The sequence below is a fragment of the Emiliania huxleyi genome (genome assembly GCF_000372725.1).
Source record: "Emiliania huxleyi CCMP1516 unplaced genomic scaffold EMIHUscaffold_3, whole genome shotgun sequence".
Classification (NCBI taxonomy): Eukaryota; Haptophyta; order Isochrysidales; family Noelaerhabdaceae; genus Emiliania; species Emiliania huxleyi.
The window spans coordinates 1,843,225-1,853,900 of NW_005199770.1; the positions used below are offsets into that span (position 1 = coordinate 1,843,225).

Genomic DNA, 10,676 nt, shown 5'->3' on the forward strand with positions numbered 1-10,676 from the left:
CGCTCCCGCCCGCCCGCAGGCTTATCGACTTTGTCCACCGTGGCCATCCCTCTCATTTCAGACCCCGTACACCTCCGGTCCCAAAGCGAATATAGCTGTTTGTGCACATCCAATATGCAAGCGCCCGTCTCAACTTTCTTGACAATGCGACTTGCACAGGACAACTCGATCATGGCCAACATCGACTACAAAGAGAAGGTCGGCTTCGTGCCGGCTGGCGACGGAGGCCGAGTCACAATCGTCCTCTCGTTTGCGTCGGAATCCCCTTCGCTCCTCGGAGCCGAGGTGCCTGTCTGTGCGCGCGTGTTCATCCTATCAGCGCGATCTTCCCGTCCCAACGCCGCCGTCCCAACGCCGCCGTCGTCCCTGGCCCACAGGCGTGCGGCGCCAAGAACGCCCTCGCGAAGGACGCCCCCGCAAAGTCTGGCGCGGAGGCCTCCGACGAGAGCATCCTCAAGAAAGACCTGGCCGCGGCAAAGGCGCCCGCCGCGGGCACAGTCGACTCGGACAAGGCCAAGGCCGTTTTCTCGATTAAGTTTACGCGCCCGACCGGCGCACCGACGGCCCCCACCGGCGCACCAGTCAAGGGCGCCCTCAACAAGGACATCCCTGCGGCAAAGTCTGCGGAGGTCTCCCTTGACGAGACTGGCGTCATCAAGAACGACCCGGCGCTCAAGCCGGCCACCAAGATCGCCACGGCCCTCAAGCCGGCGGCGGCCGGCGGCGCGCCGCTGCCGTCGATGAAGGAGTTTCCGGAGGAGGAGCCCGCCCCGGCGGCGAGCGCCTGGCATTCTGCGCGCCGGCGTCTGCCGACCCACTCTGTGACCCCATCCCGCGTTCGACGCGTAGGGCGACGCCGACTGGAACGTCTCGACCAAGGACCTTCCGGAGGAGACGGCCGCCCCGGCGGTGAGCACCTCCCAGCACCCTTCTGTGCACACGCGGCTATTGCGGGGACACGCGAGTCCTACAGGCGGGCACTTGCATTGACCCTGTGACGCGCGCAGGGTGTCGACGCGTGGAAGTCCCCCTCCCCGCTCCGCAAGATCGAGCGCAAGGGCGAGTCCACCCTGGTCGACCGCTCCAAGAAGACCACCAAGAACCGCACCCCGATCGGCCGCGTCGACCCCAACGGGTTCGCGGCGCTGCTCGGAACGGAGGTCGACGAGGAAGACCTCGCTGGCGTCGGCTCCGGCAACGCGTTCGACGACGAGGAAGACCCCGCTGGCGTCGGCTCCGGCAAGGCGTCTGTCGGCGACGCCCCGCCGTCGTCGGCGACGCCCTCGGCGCGTATCCGCGTATGCCTTGCTCGTGCAGCGCGCCCTGCTCGTGACTAACCCTCGTCCGGACTGTTCACAGGGCGCCGGGCAGGAGACGGAGCCGACCTCGACGCGCTCCAGCTTCCGCTTCGGCAAGTTCTGCTCGACCAAGCTGCTGTGCATCTTCTTCTCTGTGGTGATTGGCTTGGGCTGCTCGGCGTTTGCTCTGTCTTCCTACGGTTCTGCCGGCGTCTCCGAGCTCCTCGACGCGGTGTTCGTGCCCGACGCGGCCGCGATCCCGGTGAGCAATAGAACTGGAGCGCAATGGCTCCCAGCACGCCCTGACTCTCGGTCGCGTGCGCTCGTGTATCTCGCAGGTTCTCGACCTCCCCAACACCACGCCAAAGGACGAGTTCAACCCGACGGCGCTCCCGGCCGAGACTGAGCGCGGGCCGCTGTTTGCTCCGCTCACGCCGGCGCTCGAGCTTAGCGACTTCGTTGGGCTGGCACAGGATTGCAACCTCACCGACACGCTGCAGCTCATGCGCGGCGTCCAAACCGTGACGGAAGTCACCACCCGCATGGTCGTGGCGCCCATGAAGGTGCGGACCGAGTTTATGGCGTGCATCAACAGCAAATGGAGCATGTCCTACCAGGGTCCATGCACCGACAACCTTGAGGCGACCTCGCCTCGCCGCCGTTTGTTCATCAACTCCATCATCCAATGGGCTACAAGTCTGGTCCTGCCGTATGTTGTTGTTGGCACAAAGGCGCTCTTTGCAGAGGGCGATCTCCTCGAAGATTGCCGCGACGTAAAACGTCACGAGGAGGCCCACCTTCAGTGGCCGTACCGGCGTCTTCCCGACGGGTTCGACGACGCTCTTGCCTTCTCCTTGTGGAAGTACAGCAACGCTGCCTATCGATCGAGAAGCTGCAAGGCGCTGACTCTTTGCCACCAGCCTTTCAAATCGACTCTCGAAGAGGAGACCGGCATGACGTTCGAACGTCTGCAGGCGGTGGCCAACCAGCTTTCTCGAGTCGAAGGCTGGTCCAAACTAGTCGAGCGGGAAGATGTCGTCGACCCGAAGGATTGGTCCCAAAACATGAAGCGTGTGGCCGCCAGGCTGCAGCCTGACACCGACAATTTCAGGCAGTTTTACTACGAGCCGACTAACATCAAAGGCTACACCGTGCCGACGGCAGATGGCGGGCTGGTCGTCGCCTTGCGCGGCACGGAGAAGACGAGCCTGACAAATTGGATCCAAAATTTTGACTTCGAATTGGTCGACTGTAAAGATGCGTTTCCAAACTGGGAAGCGCCGATAGGGGCAGATGCATTTGAGAAGCCGGTCGAGGAAGTTGTGTGGGACATAATGTATGAGCGTCCGGTCGAACTGCGCCCGGACATCATCAAGGAAGGCTGCAAGGTCACTCGGGGATTCGCGCTTAACTACATGTCGCTGTTTGCTGCTGATGCGGGCGCCGGGATGTTTGCCGAAATCATCGACACGCTCAAGTCGCGACGGGACGCGGCGGCACTCTACACCACGGGTCACTCCCTCGGCGGGGCCTTAGTTTCGATGTTTCTGCTCCATCTTCTGGGGTGCAAGACCCCCGACTGCAGCGAGGCTCTCGCGAAAATCAGCGAGATACACGCCTACACGTATGGGCAGCCGCGCGTGGGCAACGACAACTTTGCTCTCACTCTCGAGTATGCCCTTCGCAAGGCTAACGCGGACACGGCTGGGGCGGCTCTCTATCGCATCACCCAGTGGAGGGACCCTGTGCAATACGGCCCCCCTCGCTTCAAAGGGTTTGCCCACGCCGGATACGAGGTTTACTACACTTTGCACGGCGGCGACGCGAAAGCAAAGTACTATGCGCAAAACCCGTGGGGCATCGGATATCCGCCAAACACGACCGAGCATCGCGATGACTTTAAGCATCCCTGCAACGAGGACAACAAGTGCCCTGCCTCCTGCTTGCTACCGGGGAACTTTGGGATGTCGGAAGGACGCGCGTGTGGCTCAGCAGCGACGGACTCTTTTGGTGGTGGGAGAACATATGGACCCACCCTGTTAAACGCGATCAGTGACCACATGGAATATATGTGCAACGAGAAATGTCGGGACGAATGAGCACCGGCGCATCGGCAATCTTGCCTTCTTGAGGACTGGGGCTGCAAGCCGCGCGCGTCATCCAACTCTTACCGAGAAAAAGACCACAGAATAAGATTCTATTTTGCAATTGCATATGCGTTTTTAGTATCATGACGTCTCTTGCCTGTCTGCGATATGGATGCGTTTGTTTACTTTGTAATCCCCTTTTTGTACTGCGTACGCTTGCGCTTCTCTCTCCTCTCTGATGCAACTCGACGCACCGTTGTCGTGCCGGCGCCGGCAAGCTGGCTGGTGGCCGCGCGCGGCGCGTCGGCGCGGCTCCAACTGGTCGGGCACCTCGGCTGGGTCCATCGGCACGAGGCCCGCCCCGTCGGGCAGCCCCGCGAGCGCATGAAGCCCCACCGAGAGGCGCTGATGCCCCACCGAGATCGCGCTGGGTTGGCAGGAAAATCACAAGGCGCGAAGGGGGGGGTCAAGTATGTTACATCATAGTCACGCGGCCGCGAGGGACCGCGGGGGGATGCTAGTGGGATGGGGGGCTCTGAGGGGAAGGGAGCGGGGGGCGCCCAGTGTAGGGCGCCGGCACCCCAGCGTAGAGGGCGTCGTGTAGCCCTCCTTTTGGTATAATATAGAAGAAGCCGTTGCAGGCTCGAGGCGAGAGCGGTTGAAGTCCAGCACTCGTAGCCTGACACCTACGCGGACGGTGCGCTGGACGGGTTAAAAAAAAACTGTTCAGTTTTCAAAGGCAAAAACGCCAGCCTACGCCCTCCCCTCACACTGACACTTCTCCCCTATTCCCGTCTTTAGGTTGCGCACATCTCCCAGCGAGCTAGGTTCTCCGCTTTTTCTCCCCTAGTCATCTGCCCGCGCCGCGCGCCTCTGTGGGCGTCTAGTGCAGCCACTGACAGAACTGTTCCAAAGGAGTGGTCAACGTCTCGCCTGAAGTCGGGTGGGCTCGCGCACTGCTTAGCCCTAGGGGAGGGGTGTGTGTGAGGTGTCGGAATGGTAAGGTTTCAGGCCGCCAAGGTGTGGGGGATTTGGGGGATGAGTCAGGAGCCAGCAGCCTTCCTGCTGGACCTGAGTTCACAGCTCCTCCGCCCGACGGGGTGGTCCCTTGGATTCGGGCCCCGCTCCCTTTTCCTGCGCCTGGTCTGTCCCTGTCAAGTGTGTGTTGCGAGATGCAGAGCTGGTTAGGCTGGAGCGCGGGCGGTGCGGTGGCAGGCGAGGGCAGCGCGGTAGGCGAGAGGCGGCCGCGGGGCTTCGAGTGGCGCGATAGGAGGGTAGGCTGGCTGTGGAGGGGCGCCGCGTGGCCTCGGCAAATGAGTAGTGCTTTATGAGCGGCCAGTTTTGTGCGTATTGCATATCGAGCCTGCGGTGTGGCCTAGTTGGTGCAGCGTTCGGGTCGGGGACGTTTTGGTCGTTGGTTCGAGCCCAGCTGGTGCAGTTCGTAGTCGCGTAGCGCGCGGGTGCGCGGCAGCCTCGGCAACCGAGGCGACAGTGGCGAGCAGTGGCGAGCAGGGGCGAGCAGGGGTCAGAGCAGTGCGGCGCGCCGAATTTTTTTCGATGGGCTCGGTCAGTGGGCGTGTCAGGAGGCGGCCGGCCGGGAGAAACTCGGCAGTAAAACTCTCGCGCCGGCCCAGGAGGTGGGAGTGTCACGGAGGCGGCCATTGGCGCGCGCTCCTTGTCTTCGTGGGTCCGAGTTTTTTTTCGCGCTGGACGGGTTAGGGTATGAGGTAAAACCATGCTACCAGCGCTTGGTCACAGCGGCCCCGAGGTCAGATCCCTCTACTCGGTTGTACTCAGCTTGTGTTGATGACAAGAGTCAAGACTTGTCTACTGGCTGGAGCCGAGCAGGAGGGCCCGGCGCACAACCCCTGGTCAACTCACCCTCCACACCCCGTATATGCTGGATCAGCTGAGCATGGCGGGAGAATCCCCCGGTCAGATCTTCACTTCAGATAAAGCCGTACCTCGAGGTATATGAGATATTTTGACGGTCCACCCGCCTCGTTTTTAGCCCAATCTCGTCTCGAAAAACGATCGGGAGGGGCGTTCATCGCCATCGCGCTTCGGCCCAAATAAATAAAAACGGACATCTCTCTACACTGTGTGAAAGCCCCGTCGCACCGTTTCTTCAAAAAAAGTAAAAGGAGGTACGCCACTCACTCACTCCGCGGCTGCCACCTCCTCGATAGCCGCCTCCAGCTGCGCTGCGACCCCGCCCGGCGGGATCTGCCACTCCCTCCCTCCGATGGCGTGGACCGGGATGCAGCCGCGCGTCGTGCTCATCACAAAGACTTCGGACGCGTGCAGCACGTCGGAGAGCTGGTAGACGCCCTCCGCGGCGGGACGGCCTAGCACCGTCTCCGAGGCGCGCATCGCGAGCGCCTGCGTCGTGGACTGCAGCAGCCCCAGCTGCCGCCAGTCGGGGAAGTGGAGAGCGCCCGACTCGTCGGCCCACCCGACGGCAAAGTTGGGCCCGTCGAGGACAAACAGCGACTCGAGGCCGTCGTCGGCTTGCGCCCCCTTGGGCTCCGCCGCACCCTTTGCGCCGCCGGGCGATTGCGCTCGATGCCGCAGCATCCGCTGCTTGGCGCGGCGGCTGTGAGGTCGCGCGAGGAGGAGGGCGTCCGAGAAGCCTGTCCACAGCGCCCGCGCTGTGAAGAGGCGCTTATCATAGCGAGCAGCAGGAGGGCGTCCAAGGTGCCGGCGGCGACGGCGCGGCGAGTGCTCTGCAGGTTGGGCGCATAGGCCAGCCATTTCACCGCATCCCACCCGTCGGCGCCCGCGGCGTGCCACGGCGCCACCGCAGGCTGCAGCGAGAAGGAGGGCGGCCACGAGGGTAGCGGTTGCCTGTTCACGGGCGCTGCAGCCGTGAAGCGCAAAGTCGCATTCGCAGCTGCTTCCGGCCGGACAGCGGATGGCACCACATGACAAACACCGTCGGCGGCGCGTCCCACTCCGCCGCGCCCTTGGTTGCCATGAGCCGCACACTGCCGATGCCGCCGTCCGCCGCGGCTGCAGTGCACCAGTCGCTCAGCGTTTCGCGCGGTGGCAGCGGCAGCTGGATCGCGTCGGCGCTGCGCTCAAGGCGGTCAAGGTGGAGCGACAAGGCGCGAGGCTTGCCGCCAGGCAGCACCCTCACCACCTCGAAGACGCCATCGCCGCGCTGGAACGACACGTCCCACGCGGAGACGGTGAGGGCCCGCGGGTCCGTCCTCTCACCGTTGACCGAGGCAAAGGTGGAGACGAAGCGGTGGAGGCTAGAGAGAGGGCGCTGCCGGCAACCACGTGCCACCAGCACTCGCGCGAGCATGAAGCAGAGCGCCGAGCTCTCGGCGGGCAGCGGCGGAGCAGCGGCGAGGAGCAGAGGCGGCGGCCCCCCCCCCGGGGGGCGAGCGAGTTCGCACCGAGTTGCAGCCCCGTTTGTTATGCTGTGAACCTGCTGTTGCCGCCGGTTGAGCAGCACCCCGTCCCCATCCAGGTTGTTGGTTGCTGCCCCAGGTCCCGCACTATGTAGGTGCACTGCTTTAGCAGCGTGCACCTACCTCGATCGACGATCCTGATGTCGGGGAAACTTTTTGCCCACCTCCGAGCCCAGATAGCAAGAGAGTCAAGAGAGAGAAATCTCTCTCTCAGATAGCGAGAGAGATTTTTAGCAATACCAAACGTTTTGTTGTCAGATAGCGCGCCGTGTGCGTGTCTGATCCTCGTCGGCATCTGCTTCCGGGCCTGGCGGCCCGCCACAAGGACTCAGGTGAGAAGTGCCCGCCGAAACATCGGTTCAAACGACGCTCACCCACAGCGGACAGCGCCAATTTGGCCCCAGCTCTTTGGCTCTCGCTCCGCTCGCCGGTGAGTTGGTTGGTTGCTGGCAGCACCCCAGCACCGGGGGGTCCTGAGAGCTGTTGGTTGGTGCTCTGTTCACAGCACAGTGCGGAACAAGGGTTGCAACCTGGTAAAGAAAAGGAGGGCTACACGACGCCCTCTACGCTGGGGCGCCGGCGCACTCTTGTTTCGTCCTCACGATCCGCTTTTTTCGTTGTATGTGGCTCTTACGAAAATCTCTCTCTCTTACGTACATTCCCGGAAGAGGACTGCTGACAAAGAAAGAAAGAAAGAAAACAGACAGCCCGTTTTTCTTTTTTATTTGGCATGTTTTGGCTCGCTAAGCGCGAACACACAGCCGGATCGCCCACGCCGCACTTGAGCCAGCCAGCTCTATACTTTCACAGCCGTGATGGCTGCTCGTCGCCCTCCGACCAGTGTGCTGACCTGCGGCGCGTTGCGTCGCATCTCGGCGGAGATGGACGCTCGCGTCGTCGGCCAAACCAAGGTGAAGCAGGCAATGCTGATGGGCATTGCCGCGTCTGAACACGTCTACGTCGAGGGTCCGCCTGGCGTCGCCAAGACGTTCCTCGCCGAGATCATGGCGCAGTCGTGCGGCCTCTCCTTCCACGCCATCCAATTCCACCGCGACACACGCCTCTGCGAGCTCGTTGGCGAGCCCGTGATTCGGCGCGAGGCGTTGGGAGAGGGCGCAGGCGAGGTTGTGCGGCAGGCGACGCTCCCGGGTGCGCTGCTGACCTGCGAGGTCGCCGTTCTGGATGACATCTCTCGCGCACCGGGCGAGGCGCTCAATGCGCTGCTGCGGCTGCTCAACGAGCGCGAGTACGAGGGCACGCCCATGCCGCTCCGCTCTGCGATTGCGACGGCCAACCCGGCGTCCGAGGACTACTACGTGGAGAAGCTCGACCCGGCCGCCCTCGACCGCTTCACACTGCAGGTGGAGGCGCGCGGCCTGCTGCAGGAGGCGGACTGGGCCTCGTGCGCCGACGTGCTGCGGCGGCACGCTCTGCACCCACCTCCCGGCGCAGCGGACGGCCTCTCCCCGCACGACCCGTGGCTCGAAGGAGGGATGCAGGTGTGCGACGGCGACGAGTCGCTCACCCTCGACGGAGTGACGCTGGGCGAGGAGCTCGCCGCGTCGCTACTGCTCGTGCTGCGCCGGCTGTCCGAGAGGACGACCTCGTGGTGCCGCGTCCACTCTCCGCGCCGTCGCTGCTGACCGACCGAACCTTGCTTGTGCGGTACCCGCGGGTAGTGCGCGCTTCGGCGCTGCTGGCGGGGCGGGACGAGGCGTCGCTCGACGACCTCCGCGTCCTCTCGCTCCTCACAACCTTCCGCTTGCCGCCGGAGCTGCATGCGCAGGTCGACTCCATTGTCGACGACGCAATCCTCGAGGCGCAACGCCTAAGCGGCGGCGGCGGCGACGGCGGCGGCGGCGGCAGCAGCGGCGGCGACGCGGCCAGTCGGGTGCGGGGCAGCGGCGGCGGCGGCGGCGACGGAGGCGGCGGCGGTGGCGGCGGCGGTGCGGAGGGCGAGAGGGCGGGCAAGGAGGGCGCGGGCGGGCAGCGCGAGCGGGAGGGGCAACAGAGTGCGCGGCAGCTGGAGACGGCGGCGGCGGCGGCGCCACCGCCGGCGGCTGCACTCGAGCCGCCGCAGCCGCAGCAGGCGAGGCAAGGGGTGGAGCAGGGGCTGGGTTCGCACGACTCGGAGGGTCGTGACGCGAGCTTGGACGCCGAGCGGCGGCGGATGATCGCGCAGTCGGTCGCGGGCGGCGACGAGGGCGGCGGCGCCCTCGCCCCCTCCAAGCGCCACTCCCCGCCTCTGGAGGCGGACGGCGCTTCTTCACACGACGGGCCGTGAGCAGGCGCCTACCCGGTGCTCGCGGCGCGGCTGGAGGAGCTGACTCGCTGGTGGGGGGCGGTGCGGTGGGAGGGGCCCCTCTCCTTCAACCTGTCGCCCGAGGCGGTGCACGGCGCTGACCGTCTCGTGGCGGTGCTGGCGGGCGAGATCGCACGCGGCGCGGCGCGCGACGTCGACCCCGCCGGCCCTCCCCGCCGCCGCCGCCGGCTGAGGGCGCTGAGCGACGGGCTTGCCGACGCGGACGCCGCCGAGCTAATGCGATGGGTGGCTACGCCGTCGCCGCAGCTGCCGGGCGCAGTCGAGCGGTGCGCGCGCCGCCGCTCGGGTGCGCCCGCGCTGCGGCGACGCAGGCGGGACGAGCAGCACCGCTGTAGAGCTCGATGCCCGTGAACAGGCGCGCTCGTGCTGCTGCGCGACACCAGCGACTCGATGTGGGGCGCCAACGCAAAGTGGGCCTCTTCGGTGAGTCGTTTTCCGCCCTCGAGATCGCGCGGCCAATGATTCAAGAGGGTGAACGGTCAATGATGAGTGAGCAGGTTGCCCTCTCTGCCCTCGGACTCGCGCGGCGCCGCTCTCTGCCCTTCGTCTACGGCGAGTTTGCCGACCGCTGCCGGTTGCTCGACCACTCCGCGGTCGGTCGGCCGGGGGGAGGCGGGGAGGGAGGCGGGGGGGGAGGCGGGGCGGCGTCGAGGCAGATTGAGCACGGCGGCGGCGGCGGCGGCGGCGGCGGCCCATTCTCCGGAAGCGGCGGCGGCGGCGGCGCTGTCGTCGGGAGCATGCGTGAATGGGACCGAGGGGAGGAGGAGGAGGAGACGGAAGGTCGTCTCGCGGGGCGCCGCCCCTTGTATGTCGGCCGCGAGTACTCTGCGGCCGACGAAGCGGCGCGCTCCCTCGCCACGTCGGGTCTCACCAACCTCGAGGCGGCGAGGGATCGCCGGGAGATCGCCGAGACGGGAGCCGAGATATAGCCGAGGTCTCCTCTGCCGTAGGCGGCACTCGATGCGGCGCTCGGCGCGGTGAACACATTCTCAGCTGGCCGGCGGCGTGAGGCGCGCGCCTTTTCACACGGCTGCGGCGGCGAGCAGGTGCGTGGCGGCCGGTCGGTGCGTCGTCGCGGCCTGCACCTCCTCCTGCTCTCTGATGGCGCGCCGACCAAGGGCGACCTCCAGTGCTCGCGGCAGGTCGCGTCGGCGCTAAGGCTCGGTGTAAGCATCCACACTTGCTACATCAGCGACGGCTGCGACGAGGTGCCGCCGACTCGCCCCCTCCCCCCCCCTTCACGCACACGCACGCACACACCCGTTTACGCACGCACACACACACACCACCACCACCACACCACACCACTCACACCACTCATGCATGCGCACTGGGCCTTGCGCGTTGAACGTCCCAGGGCTTCTGTCTTTGGACGTGGAGTCGCGAGGGCTGCAATGCCCTTGCCCAACCACCATTTCCCCTGCCTTACAAGGTGCCACCGCTCCTGCAGCACATCTCGCGCCAGACAAGCGGAGCGTCGTTTCACGCCATCCCGCGGCAGGAGGCGGGGCTGGTCACCGCTGTAAGCGTCAAGCGCGTCGCGGTCTGA

The 10,676-nt window shown here is 65.4% G+C and overlaps 3 protein-coding genes across 3 annotated transcripts in view; 2 read left to right on the top strand and 1 right to left on the bottom strand.

Moving 5' to 3' along the window:
- Positions 1-3,397, top strand: part of EMIHUDRAFT_447796 (hypothetical protein) — a gene marked incomplete at both ends in the record, with an annotated part of 4,692 nt that extends 1,295 nt beyond the window's left edge. Inside the window, 6 exons of the mRNA XM_005775428.1 lie at positions 160-285; positions 378-629; positions 850-909; positions 1,008-1,298; positions 1,360-1,560; positions 1,637-3,397. Coding sequence (XP_005775485.1) covers positions 160-285; positions 378-629; positions 850-909; positions 1,008-1,298; positions 1,360-1,560; positions 1,637-3,397 — 2,691 coding nt within the window. The remainder of the gene's footprint in view (positions 1-159; positions 286-377; positions 630-849; positions 910-1,007; positions 1,299-1,359; positions 1,561-1,636) is intronic.
- A 2,148-nt stretch (positions 3,398-5,545) lies between these two features.
- Positions 5,546-6,695, bottom strand: EMIHUDRAFT_95642 (hypothetical protein; the record flags this gene model as incomplete). The annotated part of the gene is made up of 3 exons (XM_005775429.1): positions 5,546-5,946; positions 6,027-6,232; positions 6,307-6,695. 3 exons carry the CDS (start codon positions 6,693-6,695, stop codon positions 5,546-5,548), a joined length of 996 nt encoding a protein of 331 aa, XP_005775486.1.
- A 990-nt stretch (positions 6,696-7,685) lies between these two features.
- EMIHUDRAFT_195602 (hypothetical protein) lies at positions 7,686-10,676 on the top strand (the record flags this gene model as incomplete). The annotated part of the gene is made up of 10 exons (XM_005775430.1): positions 7,686-8,378; positions 8,519-8,590; positions 8,894-8,939; positions 9,093-9,220; positions 9,341-9,413; positions 9,483-9,550; positions 9,625-9,720; positions 10,078-10,173; positions 10,246-10,335; positions 10,629-10,676. 10 exons carry the CDS (start codon positions 7,686-7,688, stop codon positions 10,674-10,676), a joined length of 1,410 nt encoding a protein of 469 aa, XP_005775487.1.